General features: G+C 37.3%; 1 protein-coding gene across 1 annotated transcript in view; it reads right to left on the bottom strand.

The window, feature by feature from the left end:
• LOC149830225 (beta-adaptin-like protein A) overlaps positions 1-25,103 on the bottom strand; it is a 28,984-nt gene extending 3,881 nt beyond the window's left edge. Inside the window, 6 exon segments of the mRNA XM_090015750.1 lie at positions 1,410-1,619; positions 1,738-1,904; positions 2,129-2,357; positions 17,422-17,620; positions 21,489-21,613; positions 24,594-25,103. Of these exon segments, the coding sequence (XP_089871876.1) occupies positions 1,410-1,619; positions 1,738-1,904; positions 2,129-2,357; positions 17,422-17,620; positions 21,489-21,613; positions 24,594-25,001 (1,338 nt within the window). The 5' untranslated portion in view covers positions 25,002-25,103.
• Positions 25,104-27,189: the final 2,086 nt, after the last annotated feature.

Below are 27,189 nucleotides of genomic sequence, written 5' to 3' on the forward strand. Positions count from 1 at the left end.
GAAATGCCCTAGGGAAGCCCCTAGTGTTCCTTCTCTTCAAGGGGAAGAGTCTTCTTAAATCTGGATTTCTCCAGTCGAAAGGAATTGTTATTCATCAATAATTTGACAATATTCAGATCCAACAGTAAATAATCCTAGGCCCAACTACAACCCAGCACCTACACTACACTAGGTGAAGCTAACACTCTGCCTTGCTTGCACATGCCTTGTCCTAAAAGCATGACTAGCTTTCCTTCAATTGAGCGCATCTTCCTTTAATCTGATTCATCCACAATTTCTTTCATCTTCATAAGGTTGAAGCCAGCTATTTGATTTGGGAAGCATATGGTTCCCGAATCAATTTCAAAATGGCATCTCTTGCCACAGTGTTGAAGCTGAAAGTACTCATCTGTCTATAGCACAAAAAAGGAACTTCAATTTGAGCCCTTTGAATTGTTGATAGAATGATAGGTGCAATCAAGTAAGGAAGAAAAATAAAGAGAGAAATCCTGTCTCTTTTGACCCCTATGCATCATAGAAGTTGCCATCTTCCCATGTCCTCTTACCTGTCCTGTATAGCACAAGATGGATGGTTTTCATAAGGTGTTTTCCTGGGATTTTTGCCTTACAGCTATGCTCATCTTCCTGCATTTTGCCTCTCCTCCAGAATAGGACTAGTACTTGACAAGGACAACAACAAGACCTGGTGTGATAGGGTCTAAAGCATCTCTTGGATCTGATAAAAAGTGGCCAGTATGTCCTGCTGCTGCACCTTACTGGGGGTAACCTCAATTTGTATCCCTTGAGCCATAGCTGGAACAAATTATAATCTCGTTTTTCTTCTCATTGTAAGTGCCAAGAGCACCCTAGTGAACCAGCTAGGTCATGAATAGGGCTGCACAAACCCCACAACAAAGAAGGTTGCCAGTTGCCTTGAGCGACAAGACACAGCAACAAGACACAAGAACACTACGACTACACTTTAGCCTAGTGACACCTGGTTCTTGTCAACTAATTGTAAATTTCCATTTCTGCATTTCCCAAAAATTGCCAAGGCCTGCACAAGATTATGTGATGAAGAATTTTTAATTGGATAAAAAGATTATCGCGAAGAGGAATTACCAAACTATGTTTATGATTAAGCATGAATCAACCTTAAACTTCACATATAGCCATAAAACAATAGCTTCAGTGGTACTTACATTTGCATAAGTAGTTAGGACACATATCCACTCATTTAGTTGCTTGCAAAATCTAGAATAATTCTTGTAAGATGTTTGCAAGAAAAATATATTGCATTAAAACTCTAACACATGCTTTTTAACCTAAAATCGAACAGAAAACATGTAAAAATAAAACCCAAGCAAATTTGATTCAGTCAGGATACCCAATATGTTTAGACCATGTGAGGTAAAAAACTTCTCATTCACCTCTGCAGAATCTTCATCACCCCAGTTTTCAATTAAACTTTCAAAGATGTAAGGAGCATCAGACATGTCCTGAGAATACTCTCCCAACATCCATATTAGGGCTGCTTTAGCCTTGGGTTCTTCAACATTTTTGCTGCTAATGTTACCAACAACAGCAAAACAATCATGACTCCATTGAGGGTATTTCCTTAAAAGATCTTTCACAAGCACCTGTGTCAAGGAAGGGGTAACTTAAGAAACAAGTATTATATGGATAGTTGGGATGATGGCTCACGAAAACTATGCTGCTATTAGAAAAGTGCATCTATTTAGATAACATAATACTTGCCAATGTTTCAGCAGTCACATAGTCTTTTTCCATCTCTAGAAACTGAAGTAGACGGTCAACAATCGTGTTTACATCATATTGCTGTAATGCAATCTTTCCAACCGCACGAATCGACTCTCTTGCAATAGCAATGTCAACATTTGCAGCATATTCGCATAGTTCCGTAACTGAAATTCATTTAAGAATCAAAATACAATCATGATGTAGAAGCAATACAAAAAAACTGAAAGCAAGCTAGCACAGTGAGGAAAAGAAAAATGCCTGCAGAACTGATCATCAGAAAGATCATCAGCAGACATCAATGCATAAATACATGCATGTTTATATGTATTTATTCAAAGAGTATGTGTATGTATGTCTGTGTTTGTACAAAAAAATGGTTAATGCATACCAATTTCATAGGTATTGCTCTCATTTGCAACAGCAGTTAACATTTCCAATTTCAGCTTTTTCACATAGAAAGGCTGACTGTACTGGCAATAGAAATGTTTGTAGTCCAAAGCGAAGAGCATGGGGGCGCGCAACACCAAAATATGCAGGTGGCTCAAAACTGCATATGATTGCTCAGGGCTCCCAGAACTCACTAAGGTGAGCAGTGGAGCCTTTATGCGCTCATAGACCTAAACAAATTGCATAAGAGAGAAATATCATTTTCTTCAAATACTGATAATACCAAGTATATGATGGTGGAACGAGGATGTCAAATTAGCTATTAAGGTTAAAAGAGAGTGTTATAGAAATCTAAGTAAGAGTCGTGATAATGAGAATTTGGAGAAGTATATGATAGCAAAGAAGGAAGCTAAAAAAGTTGTTCGAAACGCGAGGGCTAAGGTATATAAGGAGGTTTATGACAAGTTGGATACCAAAGAAGGCGAGAAGGATATTTATAGGCTTGCAAAGATGAGAGATAGGAAATCGAAGGATTTGGGTATGGTTAGATGTATCAAAGATGAAACGCAAAGGGTTTTAGTCAAAGATGAGGAGATTAAGGAGAGATGGAAAGATTATTTTGATAAGCTATTTAATGATAGTCATGCTCAAGATCTTGGAGACTTCTCCATTCCTTTTCATGAGATAAATCGTGACTTCATGCGCAAGATTCAAAAGAAAGAAATTGCAGAGGCTTTGAAGAAAATGAAATCAAGAAGGGAAGTTGGCCCAGATGGTATACCTATCGAGGCTTGGAAATGCTTGGGAGAGAAAGGTTTAGAATGGTTGACAAATCTTTTTAACTTGATTTGGCGAACAAATAAGATGCCTAATGAGTGGAGGAAGAGTACTTTGGTGCCTTTATATAAGAATAAGGGTGATATACAAGATTGCACAAACTATCGTGGTATAAAACTCATGAGTCATACTATGAAACTTTGGGAGAGGGTGATTGAGTCTAGGTTGAGGAAGGTTGTCATGATATCGGAGAATCAATTTGGTTTTATGCCTGGAAGATCAACTATGGAAGCTATACATCTTCTTAGACAACTTATTGAAAGATATAGAGAGAGGAACAAAGATTTGCATATGGTTTTTATTGATTTAGAGAAGGCATACGATAGAGTACCTAGGGACGTTCTGTGGTGGACAATGATGAAGAAAGGTGTTTCTCTCAAGTACATTAGTATAATTAAATATATGTATGAAGGAGTAGTAACCAATGTCCGCACTTGTGGAGGGGTGACAACCAATTTTCCGATAACGGTTGGGTTACATCAAGGATCTGCTTTAAGCCCTTTCCTATTTGCGATAGTGATGGATGAGCTTACGAGTTCAATTCAAGAAAATGTACCGTGGTGTATGTTGTTTGCTGATGATATTGTTTTGATTGATGAGTCTAGAGCTGGGGTTAATGCTAAGTTAGAATTATGGAGACAGACATTGGAAGCTAGAGGTTTTAAGTTGAGTAAGAGTAAGACTGAATATATGGAATGTCGGTTTAGTAAGCAACGAAGTTGTGATGGGAGTGTAGTGAAGCTTGGTGAGCAAGAAATACCGGTGAATGATTATTTCAAATATTTGGGATCCATCATTCAAAAGTATGGAGAAATTGATGGAGATGTAAATCATAGGATAAAGGTTGGGTGGATGAAATGGAAAAGTGCAACTGGAGTGCTGTGCGATCGTAGAATGCCATTGCGGTTGAAGGGAAAGTTTTATAGGACGACTATTAGACCCGCTTTACTATATGGTACGGAATGTTGGGCTGCCAAGAGACATCATATTCAAAAAATGAGTGTAGCTGAGATGCGGATGCTTAGATGGATGTGTGGAAATACAATAAAAGATAAGATTCGGAACGAGGAGATACGTAAGAAGGTAGGTGTTGCACCCATTGAAAATAAGATGAGAGAGAATCGTTTACGGTGGTTTGGACATATTCGGCGAAGGACTAATGATGCTCCAGTTAGAAGGTTGGAGAAATGGGAAAATATATTAGTTAAAAGAGGTCGGGGTAGGCCTAGGAAGACTTGGATGGAGATGATAGGAAAGGATATGAATGCTTTGAACCTCACCGAGGACATGGCATTGGATAGAAATGATTGGAGGAAAAGGATTCATGTGGAAGACCCAAAATGAATTTCTTTTTTGGTTCATATCGCTGACCCCAATTGTTTTGGGATGAAGGCGTAGTAGTTGTTGTTGTTGTTGTACTGATAATACCAAGTGATCTAGGAACCAGAATATGATTAAACATGTGTAGAAGCTAACCATCAAGTTAAATGGACAGATAGAAGCCAAATTGCATCAAACTCCTTTTTAGCATAGACAAACCAGATATGACACGCAGAATAATCCATCAATGCATAAAACAGTTACAACAGGTGTTCATACTATATGAGTGTACATGTTAAGATCAGAGTTGCCAGTCGAGGAAGCAGGAGCGGGAAGCAAGGCACTTTCAAAATTTTAGGAAGCAAGAAGCGTGGGATGACTTAGAAGCGAAACCAGGAATCGTCTCGAAACCAACCCAAGAAGCGAACCGGAAGCGACCTAGGAAGCAAGGGAAAAGTGAAAAAAGAGAAAAAATAAAAAAAAATAAAAAAAATACAAAAAAAATGAGAAAAAGGGAGAAGCGAGGGGGAAGAAGCAAGCTTCCCATTTAGGGGAAGTGCTTCCCAATTTTTTTTTGCGCTTCCAAAACGCCCTTCGGGGAAGCGCGCTTCCCCACTCCATATGACGCTTCCGGTAACTCTGGCTAAGACAAGTCTTGTGCATGATTATGTTGATTACTTACAACTCTTTTGGTAGCCAATAAACAATATCCCACAGTTAAGACATTAATGTTGCTTCTGAGGAACAACAGAAATTATAACTGATCCAGTTGGAAGGTGCTCTACAAATGGTCTGTTGAAAGGTGTGGAAGTAACGGACACCCAAGCACCTGTAAGTGGTCCAGTTGGTGGAGCCACTCCTAGATGAATTTTCAATGGAAAACCTGCCCACAGATTTGGTGCGCTAGATATTTGCAGATCTCCTATACATTGATTCACACCCACCTCTATACAGCTAGAGACCAAATGATCAATCACACAAACAGGCATTTAAGTGGCTTCTATTCTACCACCATTTTGTTTTCTAAGGCTGCAGCTTGAACCATACAAGCACGTCCAGAAGAGGCCTGTACTACATGTGAAGGAATAACATTTCAAAATCTTGGCATGATTATATTGAGGTGGTAGCGTAAGAAAAGGAAATTTTCAAATGCCCACCAAATCTTTCAGCTAATTTAGATGCACACCAAACTTTTGAGGATTTTCAATTCCCCACCAAGGTTTTTCCTTGGGTTAAGCAAATGGCCTCCAGATTAGTCACTGTCAAAATTACCGTTATATCTATATCACAAGATAAAACTTTTATCCTATTTGTATGTAAAACCCACCTTATTAGGAAACTTGCCCTTCATTTCCAACCTCCACCTTCCCAAAATTCTTTCCCTAAACAACACTTTATCCAGTATCCCACCCTAACTTCCTTAAGAAACACCTCATCCAACATCTCTATCACCCACCATTGATGGTCAGTTTATGGATTAGACATGGGTCAGGTCAAGCTTGATTGACAGTTGATCTGATTTGTGAAAAGTAGATCCTATTCAGATCTCACGTTATAGGCTACAATCCAGTTTTGATATGAGTTTGTTTGGTATTAGATCTATTGAAAATATGTAAAATATATTGATTTCTATGTGGAAAATTCAAAGTGGGTTAGATTAGATCTGATTTCAACTCAGATCCAGCCATATATTTTACCAGATCTGACCAAGTGAAGACATATCACTTTTCGGCCCAACATGGATTCAGATATGTATAGTGCTTGGATATAACAATATAGATCAGATCTGGTTCAGAATAGGTCGGGACTCTGACACACTCCGTAATACCCAAATGCAAACTTAAGCATGTTCCATATGACTTCAGGTTCGGGTAGAATTTTAGACCTGGTATGAAAAATGTGTCTATAAACCTCAACTCATTTAATTTTAAATCAAAATCACAAAGCTGGCTCCAAAAGTGTTTTATATTGTGCAGGTTCCAGTCAAATTTTTAGACCTGATTTGAGAACCTACCCAACCCAACTCAGTCACACTCCTAATAAACAAATTCTAGAATTCCCATTTTTCTTTTACGGGCTAAAATGGGAATTTTAACTTACGAGTTAATGCTGATCCAAAGTTAAGATGCTGAACAGTGACATGCTTTGGTGGACATTTGAAAAGGTTAAAAGCTTTTGTGCTTATACTAATTGGAGAGAAAAGTGTGGTGGTCATTTAAAAATTACCCATAAAAGAATGGGCACTGTTAGAGTTGGAGTGATGCAAAAGTAAGCAAATGACAAAAGGGAAGCACATATATCATTTAGGCTCTGTTGACTGAGTCACGAATGAGAAGTGATTTATGGAGTGAGGCCTTTCATACAGCTGTGTTAAAATATGATCATATATATATATATATATATATATATATATATATATATATATATATATATATATCAGGGGTATTTTAGTCATTTTCTCTATTGTAATAGGGCAGCCTAATAGAGGCTGTTTTGTATTTTTGCCTTTTTATGTTTCTGTTTTTTGTTTTTGTTTTTTATATTCATGTGACTGTTGGGATAGCCCAACTAGTCGTTGGAGGCATGTGATGGATGGGTATTCCTAAAGAGCACATTCATTCAAAAAGACATGGCTCGCCTATACTATCTCCAAGAAAAGGTACATACTACAAAATAAGGAGATAGAAGTGTTAGAGACTATTATGGTCTCTTATCTCCTATATGAGGATGAATTAGCTATGCTTGAACCTAAGTGCGAAGGTCCAGCAATAAAACTGAGACAAAAACAAATAGAAAGAGAATTTTTTTTCTTTCTTATATGGGCTTAGACCGGAATTTGAGCAAGTTAGGTCTTCTCTTCTTCATAGAACCACCCCACCTCTCATAAGTGAGGCTCTTGCCAAAGTATGTCAAGAGGACACTAGGCTTGAAATGCACAAGACAAATGATGAGGTTCTTGTTGTATCTAGGCCCAAGAACCATGTGAAAACATATAAGCCTCCTCACTTTGAGAAGAAATTCAATGGAGGAGATTTTGAGAAAAAATATTATGGAGGAAGAAAAACCATGTCATTTTTGTAATGAACTGAGGCACATAAAATTGGAACACACTAAACTAAAAAAAATTGTAGATTCAGTGAGTGAAGAGGCTCCCAAGCACGAAGAGAAGCAAAAAAGGTGATCTCAAAGACTTAACTATTGCTTAACTCGCGGAGGCCATTTTACAATATCTAAAGGATACCCCATCTACATCCGATGCCAATGTGTCATCTTTTTCCCCTCCAAGTAAGTTGTTTTGGATTTTGAATTTGGGAGACTCATTTCATATGACCCCTAAAGAATCACTATTTTCTGATAGAACCAAATCATATTTTTAATGTGTGTCCACTGTCGATGAAACATCTCTAAATGTTAAAGGCATAGAAAAATTGAAAAAAAAATCAAAGGATTCAAAAAAAAAATTGTTCCAAATGTTAGAGCCATTTCAAAGCTTAACTTAAATCTTTTTTTGGTTTTTCAAATTTTCAATTATGGGTGTGAGGTCTTCTTCTCATCTAAATCTTGTTGGGTGCAGGATCTGCAGTCAAGAAAGTTGATTGGGCACGGCCATAGAAGAGAAGACCTCTATTATATAAATTCTTTATGTCTTCCGAAATAATTATTTTGTAACTATGCCCAAGAGATTGACTTAGATCTTTGGCATAGAAGATTAGGACACCCAAGTATATCAAAATTATCTGTTTTTTTATTTTTTAAAAAATATTGTAAGAAAAGTCTTTGTTTGTAATGATTGTATACTTAAAAAAATTAAAATGTTTTCTTTTGGATCTAGAACGTCTTTGTCTAATAAATCATTTGAATTGGTGCACTCAAATATATGAGTCTGGCTCTCGTTATGTCTAAAGGTGGATTCTTTTATTATGTTATGTTTATAGATGATTTTAGTATATATACTTAGATCTACTTCCTTAAATTAAAATATGATGCTTTTACATGTTTTAAAAATTTTCATTATCTTGTTAAAAATCAATTTAAGACTAACATTAAGAACTTCCGCTCTGATTTAGGGAGAGAATTTCTTTCAAATGATTTTCAAACTTACCTAAAAACCATGCTATTGTTCACCAAAAATTTTGTCCTAGAACTCCTTAACAAAGTTGAATTGATGAAAGAAAGCGTCGCTATATTGTTAAGACAACTAAAACCCTACTTATTTCAAAAAGAGTTCCAAAAAGGTTTTGGGCCGAAGTCGCTCTCACCGTGGTATATTTGATAATAGAATGCCTTCTCAAATTTTAGAAAACAAATCTCCAATAGAAAAACTTTTTAAAGTTAGCTCGGATTTGAAAAGATTAAGGGTTTTTTTTATGTAAGTGCATTTTTCTACTTGAAAAATGTGATAAACTCTCCCAAAGCCATTGAATGTGTATTTTTTGGATATGCCGATAATAAAAAAAGGTTATTGGTATTATGACATGAAAAATGATAAACTTTATATTTCTAGAAATGTTACCTTTTTTAAAAAAGAAAAAAGATTTTATCTTCAAGAATATAATGAGAAATCCAAGTATGTTTTTTTGTATGATGTATTGCCTAAACCAAATGTTGATATTGATGATTGTTGTGAGAATGTGAATAATGAGATCTGTGATAATGTGCAGCCGAGTAATAAACCAAGTGTTGGTAGAGAACCTACTCGTGAACTTATATATTATTCTAGACTTGGTGATGGGGAGCATTTATGTGCACTTGATAAATATAGTCAATCGCTTGAATTATATGAACCTAGTTGTAAGAGATTTGAATGCATAGCTAGACCTCCAAATAGGTTTATCTCTTATGAATCATTTTCTCTCAACTATATGATATGTCTTTTAGCTATACATTCATATCATGAGCCATCAAGCTATAGGGAAGCCAAAGACATAAAAGAATGGGTTGATGTTATGAATTTAGAACTAGAGGCCTTACATAAAGCTAATACTTGGGAAATCCAACATCTCCCTACGAGAAAGAAAACTATAGGATGCAGGTGGGTTTTTAAAATTAAAATAATAAGTGATGGATCACTAGAAATATACAAATCTATGTTAGTTGTGAAAGGGTACTCTTAGGAATACGGCATAGATTGTGAAGATTTTATGAAGAGACTTTTTCCCTAATAGCCAGTAATAACCACTTTTAGAACTCTAGTTTCCATAGCATCCACTAGGAATTGGCCCATATATCAGTTAAATGTCAAGAATGCATTTTTAAATGGTAGTTTGAATGAAGAAGTTTACATGGATCCTCCTTCTGATACAAATATTGAAAAATGTATGATTCACCGTCTTCGTAAAGCTTTATATGGGGTTAAACAAACTCTTAAAGCATGGCATGATAGGTTCAGCAGAACTATGTTAGATCTTGGTTTTAAATCATATTATACTGACACTGCTTTTTTTATAAGATCTAAAGGTTCCACGCTTGTCATTTTACTCATGTATGTTGATGATATGATTATCACTCGGAGTGATAAGAAAGGAGTTGAAGAGATTAAATTTATTCTTAAAGAAACTTTTGATATGACTGACTTTGGTTTCTTGAGATATTTATTAAGAATTGAAGTAGCCTATTCACCAAGTGGATACATCATATCCTAGATGAAGTTTGCAACTGATATTGTTGCACGTTCATAAATCACATATGAAAAGCATGCTAACACTCTATAAGAGATTAATGCCAAAATGAGAACTGAAGATGGAGTCTTATTAGATGATCCAACACCTTGTAGACAACTTATTGAATCGCTAACTTATTTGTCTATTATTAGACCGGATATTGTGCATGCAATTCATACTGCAAGTCAATTTCAGCATGCACCAACTTTAGTCCACATGAGTGTCATCTCGATAATAGTCTAATACATTAGAAGTACGATATCTAAAGGAATTTTCTTGTTTTCTTCTTCATCTTTAAATCTTATTGCATATATTGATTCTGACTAGGGAGGTCCCAATAACTAACACTCAACTATGGATTTTTGTATGTTCTTAGGTGATTCCCTCATATCGTGAAAATATAAATATTCATAGGTATTAGTCAATATGGATCTTGGACCATGTTCAGATCCATATTGACGTTAGCCCATATATATATATATATATATATATATATATATAGAGAGAGAGAGAGAGAGAGAGAAAGAGATCTCGTCAATGGGTCCTTGACCTTGCCCAGACCCATATTGACGTCAATCCATATACAATATTATATATATAATTTTTTGTACAACAACAACAACAACAACTACGCCTTCATCCCAATATATATAATTTTTTATATTATTTTTAATTTCAAACATAAAAATATAATTATTTAATTAAAATTTATATTTCTAAAATTTAAAATAGAGGAAAAATTAAGAGATACTACACACCATCAGTAAGAGGTACTTCTTTTTCATTTCCAACCTTTGTAAGTACTAGTTTAGGCTCCGGATCGAAACCATCAACTAATCACGATAATCCCTTTCCTCGTATGTGGTGCTTCATTATTGAAGATCATATTACAAAGTTTGTATCATTGAGTTTTATGGGTATGATGGTGACTTTCTCATTGTCATCCATTCTTACAAAGAGAAAAAGAGATGAGAGAAAAGAAAAAAAACTACCACAAGTGCACCACCACGAACTAACATGAACACACTACCACGATCACCCGAGCCAACAAGCCACACTTGTAGAATTCCATGAACACTTTGATTCACCAAGAAGATTTTTTTTCTTCCTTGGGCATGGAAAACAAGGCAACAAGCAATCTTCAAGAGACAAGAGCAACCAATGCGCTGATACCATGTAAAGAAACAAGAATCTTTCAATAACACTCAATATGCTCACCAAATATTCAAAAGAACACGCACAACAAGTGTCCACAAAAGGGCACACTCAATACCAAACTCACACAAGGGTATTTCACAAGAGGGCTAAAAATAAATATTATTTTATTCATCACCATGCAAGAAGCATACATTTGAAGAGGGGGAAAACCCATTTATATACATGAGATGAGAGGGAAAAAGGAAACTCAAATAGCGTCATTGGAGCTAGTCCAACGGCTCTATTTGTAGCCGTTGGACTAGCTCCAATGGTTCCAAGACTAGTCAGCCTATCTAGTTCAAATTGAACTAGATACAAAAAATAATAAAATAAAAATAAGAAATGGAGAAATATATATATATATATATATATATATATATATTATGAGTAGAGCGTAGGTACTTGAACATTAGGTGCTTGTGATACATGCTTGATGGGTTTTTCAGTATTTTTTTGTTTTATTTTTAAATTTTGACCGTACATATGTGATCTATGTACTTGATTTTTTAGTGATCAGCTCTTGAAGTGTTTGATTCCGATACATGGGTGGGTTTTTATAAAGTCCAAAAGCTCAAGGGTACAAAATCTTTGTAAATTTTTTAGGCTCCAAATATCATTTTTTCATCAAAAACACATGATCCCGGTGTGGATTCCTCATAAATCAACCATGCCCAACACATTTATGGGGTCGGAACTGCAAAAAAAACACTGAAAGAGCAGAAAAACCCATCAAGCACGTATCGCAAGTACCTAATGTTCAAGCACCTACGCTCTACTCTATATATTATATATATCATATACATATTTACATATGTACATTTTAACAGTCTTGATGCTCACTCCTTCCACTCTAAACATGAGACACTTCATAGTGCAGCTGCATAGCACGAAGAGATTCATTTGTTGGCAACTTTGACCGGTACTGTGGAGTCACAACAAGCATAGTATATTCAGGACCCAATCCTGCTAGAAGTTGCTGAACATGATCCTCCTCTGAAATAGGTCTACCAATGAGTGCAAGTTCATCGACAACACGTTTCATTCTATTCATGTACTCTATCGAGGAATCCCTTCATTTTGTATTTTGGAATTCCTCCCTCAGCTGCATTGCTTGACTTTGAAATCTGAAAAGAGTGACGAAGCTTGTCCCACAACTCCTTAGTTGTCAACTCATCATCAAGTCTAACAAGAATCTCCTGCGAAAGTGTAGACAGAAGATAGGCAACAGGCATTTTATCCTTCCTGATCCAGTTTCGGTATGCTAGATTGACTGGAGATTGTCTTAACACTCTCTCCTTCCCTTTTGTCACTGAAATGAACTCAGGGGGAATTGGATCAGAGTTGTCCACATGTCTCATCTAGTCCAAGCTCTCAATGAATGGGGTAATCCGATGCTTCTATAGCAGAAAATTGGAAGACTTCAATTTTTCTGAGAGAAGTTGATAAAGGAAAGATGAATTGATGGGCAAAGGAAACGACATATTTGCAGACATAGATAAAAGAGAAGAACGACAATATGCAGACCAAAAGGAATAAATGACCAGATCTGAAAAGGAGCTGCTCAAACCAGGCGTCTTTTTTTTTTTTTTGCTTACAACCTGAGATAAGAGAGAAGGGAGCAGGATCAAGATGCAGTCAACAGCACCCAAGACAATAATCACGTGAACAATGTATTCACGGCACTAGAGCAAGCAAAAAAATACTATCAGAATTCAAGATAAATATATTCAGATATGGTAAAATAAGATCTTGGCAGAACAAGAAGCAAACACTAATATATAACCACGCGCAGGATAACCACTTAACCAGAAATCCAATATAGGCATACATAAGTATGTATATGTATACATATATACATGTAAATATATTATATATTTTTTCCTATATTTTTTTATTGTAATTTTTTATTTTTTGGTCAACATATGTTGATTTTGACTAGCCGTTAGACTAATGGCTAGAAGTTCTTTCACTCTCCTCTCATTATTCTCTCTTCTCCCTTTCTCTTTTGTATATAAATAGAGGATCTCCCCCCATTGAAAGTATGCTTCTTGCATACTTTGTGCATTAATAAAATATTAATTGTTTATATTGTATGTGCCCTTAGTGGCATTTATGAGTGTACCCATAGTGGCTCTTTGTGCCTGTCCATTTTGGTTGCGAAAAGGATATTGCGCTATCTTAAAGGAACTATTACTGATGGATTGGTTTACAGGAGGAATTCTAATCAAATTCAATCAGGGATATCACTCATAGTTCTTGCATACTCGGATGCCGACTGGGTAGGAGACCCCATGACTAGACTTTCGGGCTATGGAGTTTTTTTGAGAGATCATCTAATATCTTGGGCGAGCCGAAAGCAACGTGCAATGGCAAGAACGAGCAAAAAGCTGAGTATAGTGTCATAGCAACAGTCACAGCTGAAGTATTGTAGATCAAATGTCTTCTCACAGCTTTACATCAGCCCATCACTAGATCTTTGTTATTTTGTGATAACAAAAGTGTTGTAACTATAGATACCAATCCAGTCCAGCATGTCGAACTAGATCAACATTTTGTTTGCGAGAAAGTTGAGAGTAAGGAGATACAACCTATGTTCATTAGGGGAGACAACCAAATAGCTGATTTATGTTAAAATATGTACATCATTTTGTGTATATATATATATGAACATTTAATTGGGAAATTTACGGGGTCTTAGAAATATTTGGATCTGGAAGAAAATCCAAATCGATCAACCTGTGATTGGGGAGTTTTTTTATAATATCAAGGGAATTAATTTTTATTATTATCTAGCAATATATATAATTGGGGGATTTATGGAGTATTTGGATCTGGATCTCAGTAGAAATCCAAATTGATCAACCCAAGTGTTCAAGATTGGATCTAGCTGGGGGACCCAATCCGAAATTGAGTTATTAAGTTTGGATCTGGGAGAGGATCCGAACTCAAACAAATCCTTTATGAGTTTGGAGACAATGGATCCGCTTAGAGACCCAATTGGATCTTGCTAAATGAATTAAGTTTTTGGATCCATTTGTGGACCCAAATGGATCCCGATACAGTAAAACAATTATTTGGATCCACCTAGGACCCAAATGGATCCCACCAAACTAAAAACTAGTATGGATCCATTTGAGACTCAATTGGATCTCACTAATACTAAGTGAGGATTTGGATCCATTTGAGGCCCACTAAACTGAATAGGGAGTTGGATCCACTTGGAACCCAAATGGTTCTCGATAAGATGATTTGGGTCCACTCGGGACCCAAATAAATCATATTAAATATATATATATATATATATATATTGGAAACCGATGAGACCCAAATGGGTCTCACCTTTTTATTTGCTTCTGATGACAGTCTAATATTTTTTCATTTCACTGGGAAGCATTACACATAATCTTGCATACTACAGCTGTTTGTACTGGTGCAAGTGTGGACGCGAGTTCATACGTAACCTGAACCTTCAAACCACTGAACTGTTTGAACCTATAAGTTTAGTGAGGGATATAGATAAGGTGGATTTAAAAACATAAATGCCAGAAATATGGGATTTTTATTCAGATACCATGAGAAAAATCATATTTTCTTGTCAAGGGATTGCGGAAGATGAAAGCCTCCCAAATTGGAAGAGGGAAAGATATACTAGTTTCTCAGTTTGGGGCATGGATCAGACTGGGTCAATCCTGTTGGATCATGTCTGACTCAACTTTCCACCACAACAGTTCTCTTTGTGTTCTGCCTCTCTAAAATTGATATTTGTACCTTATTTCTTTCTTCCTTCTTTTTGTCTTTAACATGAAGCATGTTATGCCATTTTATTTGATAGGCTCTCAGTTTATTTTCCTTGTTGTGCAAGCAAACTCCTTGGCCTTACTTTTTTTGTCATGTTATCTTATGTAAAGAAATTTGTCTACATGCTTCAGGATTCAACACTTTCAATCTCTCTCTCTCTCTTTAACATTGTCTAGTTCAACATGTTTGCTTTGTAGTTTGTGAATGATTTGGAAAGTTAAGTTGTCTACTGTCTCAGTGGATGGTTGCTCACCTCTTTTCTACTATAAATGTTTCTAAAACAAAAATTGATGTTATAAATGTTAGAGTAATTATTGCAACTTCCTGAATATCAGGTGGCACCATAGAACACATTTTATTCTCAGTTGGAAGAGCACATGACTGAAGTTGGCATTGATTCAAGTATTAATAAATGAGATAAGCCTCTAACATTGGGAATGATTGGTCCACATGATTCATTATCTCATCCAGCCGGGGTTTCAGATGTTCAAGCTGAGTCTGCTACATGCCTTGACCCATACCAATTTACAAATTTCCTGGTATGTTCAGTTTTTGCATCAGTGCTTGATAAAAGATCACACCATTAGTAGAATGAGTGCCCTCAGAACCCCAAAGTACGCCTACCATGAATTGTGACTGGTATGCGAACATTCATCCACAATGCAACCCTCGGTATTAGAAGCATCCCTAGGGGCAGCATCAACAATAAGGAGGCATTGTGGGATATGCTTATTGTTAATGGGAAAGCATGACTTCCTGCCTTAATTATGCACCTGATTTTCTTCCATGTAGGCATGTGCACATGAACACACACAACTACATGCTTTTGGTAGGCTTTTATAGTTTATACTTTCATAATTTCATTTTTTTGCATTGCTCTGCTTTCTGCTTTAACAACAAAGATCTTGATTTCCATCTTGTTAGAAAAGTGATTTAACGTATTGTGATTCAGGCTAAATGGGGTCCTATACAGATCAAGGTAGATATTAGTCCGACCTTTGCAGTTGGTTGGACTGAGGTGCACCAACTACTTGTGCACTAACCCTACTTTGGGACTCCTAGCTGATGGGCTCCTGGCACCCTATGTCACATGGACACAGCTGCCAACACAGGGACAGCCATTTTTATGAAGTTTCCATTATGACTACCATACAAGGGGACACAATATGGGGGCCAAAATGGAGTATACGTGTGATAGCTGGTACCAGTAAGCCTTGATAAAACTTGAAAGCTTCTCAAAATGATGGATTTAGAAACCTATAATTTTGGATTTTAAATGGTTGCACATTTATCCTTTTTGTGTATTGTAATCACTATTGGATCATATTGTGGACATTTTGATCAATATCCAATCTTGACTATCTACCCCCTTGACATTTGGTGGACATTTGTTGGTGCTTGAAGGCGCTTCTTTCTTTACAATTTATTCACCAAACCACTCTCCTCTACTAGACATTGGGATCTAAAAAGCAACCTGCACATGCTCATAATAAACCCATGTACAGTTTGAGACAGCGACAGCGTGTTAGAGATGGCATGAGTTTGTGTGTATCGTGTCTAAGGGTATTTTTGTCATTTATTCTTCATAGAGGCGTGTTGTATATTATATCATGTATGAAGGCATTCTTTAAATTTGTCACTATCATTAATATAAAGAGGACATGACCTAGGGAGAGGGCACAATCCAACCTTTGTTTCTCATCTATTCTCTTTGCTTTTCTTCCTCAAGTTAACTTCAGGCATGTTTCCCGAGGTATCAGATTTGTCAAGGCCTATGTTGGCAACATTCAGTTTCTGCCATGATGAGTAGCTCAAACATGGTTCTACAGGTGTAAATCAATTGAACCTGGAGTTACTTAGATTATTAAACCACAGCAGTGAAGTAGTGAAGTCCTGAAACAACATCCTGAGTTTCATATTGATCCAAAATTACAACTCAGACCTTGTATAGTCGAATAATCTTGTCTACATCTACATCAAGTCAAGTCAAAAAATACACTAGCACCCCAAACAAGAAAGTGCTAGCTAAAGACATGCTTGCAACACACACACACACAGGAGAGAGAGAGAGAGGTCGCAAAAGCATTGGGCATGTGGAGGTTCAACAAGCCCATCTACAAGCAGTCCACTAAATGAATTTTCTTTCCCCGTTCATTCATTAGGCTAACAGGGCAAAAGAAGAAAAATAAAGATAACTAGAAAAAAAAAACAGAAGAAAACTATCTAGCATCACAAAAACAGGAAAATAGTCAACATAATGGAATTTTCAATTGCATTTCTACATTTAACATTTCAAAATTAAGAAATAAACTCTAGAAATTGTTTATGTTCAATCAATAGCAAAAAATGTGCCATAAACCATAAATAATAATCACAGAAAAACAAAGTTCAAAGCAGGAATAAAATCATTACCCAATGTATGAAAAATGCATAGTTTACATCCTACAACCACAATTCATCCGACTAGAAGTACCCAATGTACCTGCTGATGCACATCAGACATGGACATGGTCAACTGAAGAAACATCTTGATTGTCGCTAACACAACAGCACCATTTGCATGCTGAAGTCTATCCTCTAGCAGATTCATTATATCAAATATCTCATTGCCATCAGAGGGTACATATTTAGCTACCAGGTCAAGTACCAGGCACTGTGCCCATTCACTAAACTCCTTGATCCTGCAGGAATGGGCTCATTTCAGAGAAAACAAACATACCTAGTAAATAATCCACTTAGAAAGCAAATAAATAATCTACTATAACAATAGACATGTCAAAAAACTAATAAGGGGGGAAAAGGATGCGAAATCCAAGTACTCTTTGGTAGATATGCAAGATCAAATTATATGCATGCCGAAAATATCAAAACATATTGCTTTCATTTTTCTCATGAACCAATGGAGAAACCAGAGTTACCAGTCGAGGAAGCGGGAGCGGGAAGCGATACGAGAAGCGAGGCACTTTCAAAAATTTAGGAAGCGGGGAAGCATGGGACCACTTAGAAGAAAATTCTGAACCGTCTCGGAAGCGACCTAGGAAGCGAACCGGAAGCGACCTAGGGAGTGAACCGGAAGCAAGGTGGAAGCGAAAAAAATGAAAAAAATGAGGAAGCGTGGGGGAAGCGCGCTTCCCATAAAAGGGAAGCATGCTTCCCAAAAAAGGGGGCACTTCCCCTCACGCTTCGGAAGCGCGACGTTTCGCGCTTTCGAAGCGCGCTTCCCCTTTTACCTAGGCGCTTCCGTTAACTCTGGGAGAAACTATGGTTCCATTTTTTTCATGTCTTATATTATGAATTCAAGACTGCAGAATCTTAGTTGTCTAAGGTGGAGCCTAGGCGGCCCAGGCAAGGTAGGTGCAGCCCCACCGCCTGGGCGACCAATGTAATGAAACAAGGAGTCTTCACACACCTCACTCAAGAGGCACAAATCACACCCACAAATCGTCCAAAGCACAAAAACTGCTAAGGGTTTACGAAGAATGCAATCACAAAGTGCACATATCCAAAAAGCACTAAGGCTTACACAAGCACAAGAGTGCATACAATATCAAAAGAGAGGCAACAATTAAAAATAATGAATTTATTCATCAAGGAGCTTCAAAGAAGCTATATAATATTTATAGACAAGAAGAGGCCAAGAGGAAACCTCCCAACGGCTATGTGGAGGCCTATTACAATAATGCCCTTACACAAAGAAATAAAAAATACAAAAATAAAAAGAAGAATAAAGAAAAACCTATTTTTTAACTTGTACAAAATGACCAAAATGCCCCTGGTGGGAAATCTAAATTACATTATTCATTATAGTTACATATATCTTGAATATATATATATATATAACTATATATGAAGTTATACATATAACTTAACAACCAGGTCTAGGTGGTGGGGCCCTATTTTAGCTCCTAGGCACTGCCTAGCTCACTTAAGCGACACCTAGGCTTGGACCGCCTAGGCTTAAGCCTAGGTCGGTCCAAATTATTTTTTTTACGTTGACTCGATATAAAAGGGGGAAAAGGGAAAACCTTTTCCCCCTTTTCCTCTCCTCTCTCTCACTAGGGCAGCATAAGAAGAAGAAGAAGATAACAGGTACGTACCCGATATATATATATATATATATCGTCGGAGGAGGCGCTCCACGTAGGTGTCGATAAGCATGGGGCGAGCAAGTGGCGCATGATCCAGAAGGACCCCGACTTTAGCCATTGGCTCTCTGCTCGCTCCAACATCGATCTGAAGGTATCACCCACTTCCCTATTCGTCTTTCGTCGTCGTTGCCTCATTGTTACCTTATGTTGGTCCTATGTCTGGCCTTTCTGTGCTTTTTGCTTTTTCTGCATGAGATTATGATCAATGGTCGTCCCAAATTTTTGTTTTTTTTTTCTTGGTGGTGCTTTGTTGGTTTAAATATGGGAATTTCTTCCACTGTTCTCCATAGAAGGCACGTGATTCTGGATCGAATTGATCTTTGTTTTATTTCTTTTTATTTTTGTCGGTTCAAAGGAAGGAGGGAGTTTGTGTATCTCGCTTTTCCTTCTTTAACTGTATTATGTTTCAATGTGAAAGGAAAATTTGAGTTTGGGTTAGGTTTCACAAAAATGGGGCTTGTAGTCTTTGTTGAAAGTGGATATGAAGGAATCATGAATATATTTGATTGATTCCTTCTTTTCTTCTTTGTTAGGCATTCGCTAACTGAGTGTTTGACCAGTAGCTTTGTGAATGTTGCTCTTTCATGTGTCCTGGTCCATGGATAAGAAAAATCATTTGAGGATTAGGGAAGGGAGTCAGGCGTGCCCCTGTGAGTCAAACATGTGGATGTGTAGTTAATTGGAAAAGAAACAAATAGTTGCAAGCTCCAAATTAGGTACCCCACTTTGTTAGACAAACACCATATTGTGAGCTTATAAAGGTTTATTGAATGTGATAAGACCAATCTAGAATTCCCTGTTTAGATGTCCTTTTTTAAGCTAAAATTCCAGTATAGCCCACATTGAAGACAAGAATATCAGTATTTCGCCTGGACCAATTAACAGGGAACCATGAAAGAACTGGTTTCTGACAGTGAAAGGCATGTTCCTGGTGACAAACATGCAAGTGCTTCTAAATCTCAAGTATGTGAAAATTATGCTCACTTGATTGAAATCAAATCTTCTATTACTTATATTATGTCTATTGTTGTTGTTAATTTTTTCATATCCATGATTTTGTTTTTTGTATATTGTTCATTCACATTGTTAGTTGTATGGTTTGTTTATTCAATTGTTAATTTATTCTTAATTTGTTTGAGCAGGTTATGTATTATAATTGTTTTACAGTGTTCGACTGACATTATTTTTCTATTGCTTATTGTTGATTGATTTATGTTGTATACATGTTTTTTATTAATTTTAGTAGTTTGTTTACATATTTTATATGTTTTTTAATTTTTTTTAATTTGGGGTACCGCCTATGTCACAGGGATTCCGCTAGCAGGGTGCTGGCCCGATCCTGGGTGTGTTGACCGCACCCAGGATCATTTAGGTTCATTTTTTTTGTTTTTTTTTTTAATTTGCCCTATGAAATGGGCTGCGGAATTTTTTTAAAAAAAATTCTGCTGACAGCTGCTGCTGCTCCTGCCTTTTCAATCCAGATCCTTCTTTTCGTAAAGGATTTTCTCTCTCCATAATAAATTATAATGATGGTGGTAGCCTTGCTGATCCTTCTTTTTCGTAAAGGATTTTCTCTCTCCATAATAAATGATAATGATGGTTGTAGCCTTGCTGATCCTTCTTTTTCGTAAAGGATTTTCTCTCTCCATAATAAATGATAATGATGGTGGTAGCCTTGTTGGCTATTAGTATTCACTGTTCTCCTGACGAGATGGGTGCGCTGTCGTACAGCTGTATATAAAATGAAATTTGAAGAATCCTATGGCGTGGCAGTGGAGTCGTAGGCCTCATGAAGACTCTCTCTCCAACAAACCACATCAAACCTTGCGCTTATATTTTTTTTCGTGAAGACCAGGGAGTTTCAGACATGATTGAATCATGACAGTCAGCAGAACGCAGCAGGCTGCTGCTGGGTCGATCAGATTGCCAATCCTTTCGTTTCATCAATTTTGTCCTGTTGCCTCAAAGTACACAACAAGCAGAACGTGGGTAACGAGTCTTCAAACAAACACACCAGCAAAAAACTTGGACCCCCAACCCGCATCGGGGGAACCCCGGACCCCCTTATATATATATATATATATATATATATATATATATATATATATATATATATATATATATATTTACATTTTTGCCCCTGCCGCACCCGGGTTTTTTGGAAGTGTCTAATCCCCGCACCCATGTGACATAGGGTACCGCCTAGGCCCTACCTAGTCTTTTTAGGAGGCTCCGCCTAGCACCTTTGACAACTAAGTGCAGAATCCTAATCAATGGTTATTATTTGAAATGCATTATTTTCAGCACTATGATATTATGTCATTTCAGAAGAATAATAACAAAAAACAACAACCAGATATTAAGATTTAAAGGATAATAAGCTTCGCAAAGCAAGACATACCGATTTAGCAGGTAATATATAACTGTCTTGCTTAGTAACGATTCTCTCTCTCTAGATGCTTCTTCGGATGTGTTCCCTTCTAAGCTCAATATTTCTTGAAGAGAGGACAAACAATTAGCAACCACCTGGCAATAGAATAGAAAATATCATATCATCAACCACTAGACAGGAAAAAGTTTCACCCTAAGTACATCGCATAATTACAATGATGCACATAATCAATTAAACAGTACTGACATATTTGTAAGGGTTCCTTGAGAGAACTCTGTGAAAACCCCTTCCACCCAACCAGGCATAACTCGAGACTCATAACCATGTATTTTCTTTTATCTAAGATCTTCATGGGTGAGGATCTAAGATAAGTTAATTGAAAGCCTCGGATTTAAGCATGGACACCAAGCCATGTCAGATTCTTGGATATGTGATCTGACTCTCAAATGCACCCTAATGGAATGAGAAATGGAACTAAAAGATGGCAATAGTTCCTAGACTTCATAAGGAACTATGTTAAACTATGCTACCTCAACACTCTCAGGGTTCCAACGTGCATGTGTCCTACACCAACACTGACACTTCTTGACACGGCTTTTACATGACTATTTTCGAACTTCAAAGCATCCAACTATTGGAGATGTTGGACATATGTCAAGTGTTAGACAGACACTCCATGTAATAAACACTTCAAAAATAAAGAAGTGTTAACATTTAGGTTCGCCAAATATTGGTTCTTCTAATATTTTAAACCAAGACTCACCTTATTATGTGTTGCTCTAAAATAAAGCACAGTGCACAATCTTCATTGTGCATATTTAAATAGTCACCTATGTCACAGGGATTCGGCTAGCAGAGTGCCGCACCCGCGTCGATGCGACTCGACGCGGGTGCGGCACCGGATGCGGTCAACCCGACCCTGGGTGCGTTGACCGCACCCAAGGTCATTTTTGTCCATTTTTTTGGATTTTTTTTTTTTAAAATTGCCCTATGAAATGGGCTGCAGAATTTAAAACAATGAATCAGGCTACTCACCTCGGAATGGCATTTGGAATACACCTCGGATCTCTACCAACCAAACCAATCGACACCAGAGCTACAATAAAAAAACCACGAGAGAGAGAGAGAGAGTTGGTTACCAGATGGCTGGCAAAGATGACCTTGGCACCACGATCGACGAGGTACTTGATGGTGGGGACGGAGGCCCTAACCCTGGTGTCGTCGGTGATCTTCTGGTTCTCATCGAGAGGGACGTTGAGATCGACCCTCATAAACACCCTCTTCCTCCTCAGCTCCTCCTCCCTCAGATCGCTCACGCTCCTCTTCGCCATCCCTCAGATCGATCGATCGATCGACTCTTCTCTCTCTCTCTAAAAAGACTAGCTCTCTCTCTCTCTCTCTCTTCCCTTCGCCTTTTAAAGGCACAAGGAGCCAACGGACACCGCCTTCCAGAACCCCTTTCGCCCTCGGGATGTAAACCCCAGCAAAACCAGTGGGACGCAGACCATTGGATTGTAGAAACCGACGGTGACGATGGTCTATGCCCCCGACACTCACCTTGGGACTCAAAAAATGTTGACACATGTGCTCCCGAAAAGGACACAGTGGGCCCCACTTCCTGCATTTCACGTTGTCAAGCTCACGAGTCACGCCCCACTAGCGTTATTCCCGTTTTTGGATGACTCCCCCGAACCCAGTTCAGCACCTATTACGTGGTGGAGTGTCACCATTTATTTATTTTTTTGAACTCCATGAGACTGGATCTGGATTCAGGATATGCTTATCACTTGGATAGATCCAACACTCGCATGGAAATGCTTTTCTACTCTCTCTTCTTGCATTTGAGAGAGCGTGCGTGTGATATGCAAAAGCTTTGATTAAATGATATCTTTATTGAAATATCATACGCAGGAACTTTTAAATGGATGGGGTTACCGGTTCAAGTTTATAGACTATACCATGATATATATATTCATACATATATATATATATATATATATATATTTATATTTTTGCCCCTGCCGCACCCCCGCATCCGGGTTTTTTGGAAGTGTAGAATCCCCGCACCCGCACCCATGTGACATAGATAGTCACATAATTCACCCAATGCTTACTAAGGTCTTAGTGCTTTGATTAATGTACCAAGAGAACCCTGGCAACTTTGTATTCATAGGAAGGGATTGCCATACCAGATTTTGCACAAAAATATTACACTCAACCCAAGATTGATATGATACTAATACTGAAATGCAGCCATTTTCCTTCATGAGGCAGTGGCCAGCATGCAATAGAACTAGATAGAATGCTATACAAACACTATGACTATATCATCAATTCTTTGATAACAATACAAGCCTGACATATGGAAACACGTTATTATTAAAGCCACAACTTTCGATTGACAAAGGATAAGCTTGTTCTCCTCTGTAAGCTATGTGAATTGAGTACTTCAAAATGCCTAGTGCACCCGTGTTGATGCTGGCAGTTCCGGTGCTGATTTAGACGTACTATATGATACATAGGATACATTATCTGTTTGCATAAATACTCTAATTTTTATGTTCTTTATTCATATGTTTAATTTGTTTCATCTGTTATATATATATATATATATATATATATATATATATATATATATATATATATATATAGATAGATAGATAGATAGATAGATAGATAGATATTGCGTATGCATGTGCCCAACAAACACAGCCCAGCTGCACCCTCGTGCCCTTTTTTGTAAAACAACTATGCGATACCAGTACCTATGTGACAGTTTGTGAGTATATGTAGAATTAAGTAAAGATGTAAAGAAATGAAGCCTTGAAAACCCAAGTAGCCCGTCTGATAATTTCTTCATTAACTACAATGAACTGGCAAACAGGTATCTGCAGCGTACCACCCTTTTCATCAATTGCAGTCCATCGATGACATTACGCAAATAAGCAGTTGAACCTCAACCAAGTTCTATTCAACCACATCTGAATAACGATATTGTGCATGAACATATGATAAGACTCGAAAATGAAAAGGCAGATGGTTTGAAGAAACAGTAACGGCTGACCGCGAACAGAGCCCCACAAACAACAAAACAAGAAAGGGAAGAAATGCTACCTGGGCGTCAGGATCGTGAAGCATGAGGCTTTTGAGCATCGCAGGAAAATCGGATTCGATACAAGTCGCCGCAGAAATATGGTACAGCTTGAGGACGCCAATGGCAGCCACCATCCTCACGTAGCTGCTACCGTCCTTCAATCCGGATCCCAGAGGGCCGATCAAATACTCCACCAGATTCTTCACCCTAAGAGAGCAGAGGCTCCGCAACGCGAGCCCGCGAATCATCGGATCCTCGTCCTTGCAGTCCTTCTGGAGAAAATTGATGGTGAGAAGGGCGAGGTCAGGGTTGCCCTTGGCATAATTCCCCACGTACAGATAGCACATCTTCTTGAGAACGATGTCGGACGTAGCAGAGCACATGACCATCTCGCTGAAGAGGGAGGAGACGTCGATGCCGACGGTCATGTAGGATATGACCTTCTTGAAGAGCTCGCGCTTCGATGAATCGGCCCCCGGCGCGAAGCTGCCGGCCAATTGCCGCAATTGCAGCCTGAGATCTGCGACTTCTCCTTTCCTGCTCAAGGATTTTGAAAATTTTCAAACAAAAAAGGAAAAAAAACAAGATTTTTAATGTTCAATGTATCGATCGAGCAAGGAGGAGGAGACTTGCCCCGATGGCTGAGGAGGTGGTGGGGTTCTCTGAGACGGAATAGACGGTGGAGCCATTCTCTCTCTCTCTCTCTCTCTCTCTCTCTCTCTCTCTCTCTCTCTCTCTCACCTGCAGAGGATCAGCGTTTGAAGATGGGGATCAGGGGTTGAGAGGATCTGAATCGGAGGTCTGTGGAACGATTCACATTCAGTTGCTTCTTTGCCAACCTTATTTTCTCATCTTAACAGATTTTGATTTCTTTCAATTTTTTATGTTTTCATCTTTTTTTGTCTTTTCTCTCACTCTTTTTAATATCTCACTCTGATAATATGAATGTTCATGAATTTGCTTACTATTTTGTCATTAAGTGAGGCTACCAAAGGAGTGGAGAACAAGAACAATTTCTCTTATTGATGTAAAATATTTGCCCTTTCATCTTTTCTTCAAAAAATTATGTTTCCTTTTTTATTTAATATCAGATGATTTTTAGATTTTTGTCTTTTGTCTTAATATGACTTTCTTTTTTATATAAAAGTAGCTTTAAGAATGAAACGGGAAATTGTTCAGATAAAATTATTGTTGTAGTAAAAATGATTGTATTGTAGTGAAATAACCAAATATCCTCATCACATGTACTAAATTATGGTCCGCATGCTTCCCAAAACAATTGGGGTCGGCGATATGAACTAACAAAGAAAATCATTATGGGTCTTTCACATGAATCCTTCTCCTCCAATCATTTCTATTGAGGTTCAAAGCATTCATATCCTTTCTTATCATCTCCATCCAAGTCTTCTTAGGCCTACCCCGATTTCCTTTAACTAATATATTATCCCATTTCTCCATCCTTCTAACTGAAGCATCATTAGGCCTTCGCTGAATATGTCCAAACCACCGTAAACGATTCTCTCTCATCTTATTTTCAATGGATGCAATGCCTACCTTCTTACGCATCTCCCCATTTTGAATCTTATCTAACTATGCATGTATATATTTGTCTCGCATGACTTAAGATCTGATTCTCAAGATTGATGGTTAAGAAGGTGAGCTCATGCAACCAACTACCAAGAATGTGCAAATCAACTATTTGATGAAGTGCCTGAAAGAGATTATGTCTACAGAATCCCATGTGTTCACTTCTCTATCCAATTTGAGTGTTACTATATATTTTATTTATTTTAGTCAAGAAGTTCTTATTGTATGACAATGTTAGTTTGATGCTTGAGGTGGTTGTGAATGTATTCTCTAAGAACTTTATTTTTTTTATAACTATTTTGGATTTAATTTCTTTATTTGAAGTTTTTTTCTAAGTAAAAAGTAGAAGAATATTTGCTATCAATTGTTCTAAGATTTTAGCAAAAATGATAGGAAACAGTCAAAATTTTGAAAATTTTGGCATTTATCAAACTTGTATACAATATTGAGAATGTTATATAATTTAGTGTAGTGTGATCATGCATGAGGTTTGTTTCTTAATGTGGTGACTATAACTCAAATGTGCCTAGTGATGGAAGTATACATGCATTTGTGTGCATTTTCAAAGCTAAACTCAGTGGGATATTGCATAAGCATGCAAACATGTGTGAAATGTGAACATGCATGTGGGTTGGCATTTGGATGCTAGACCTTGACCAATAAATAGAACTTGATAGTCACCATGGGCAGAAGTTCATAGCCATTAATTTTAATGTTTTGTTTTCTAATTATGATCAATGGTAACTAGCTTTTTATGAATTTTTAATGGTTCATGCTCTTTTTAATATTTTAGTGGTATTTGTTCTTAGAAAATGCATAATCTTGATGTTAATGACATGATTGATTGATATGGACTGTTCATTAATTATTTGCACATTGTTTTTAAAATGAAGATAAGAACATTATGTGAGAAAGGTTAGGAGATCTTGATGGAAGAAAGCAATGCCTAGTTGTGAATGTGCTCATGTTCCTTGTAAAATATTTCTTTATTTAATGTCTTTGTTGCCAAAGCTTTCCAAAGTTTTGGTG

Source organism: Nuphar pumila, chromosome 8 (genome assembly GCF_984573655.1).
Source record: "Nuphar pumila chromosome 8, dmNupPumi1.hap1.1, whole genome shotgun sequence".
In the NCBI taxonomy this organism is placed as follows: domain Eukaryota; kingdom Viridiplantae; phylum Streptophyta; class Magnoliopsida; order Nymphaeales; family Nymphaeaceae; genus Nuphar; species Nuphar pumila.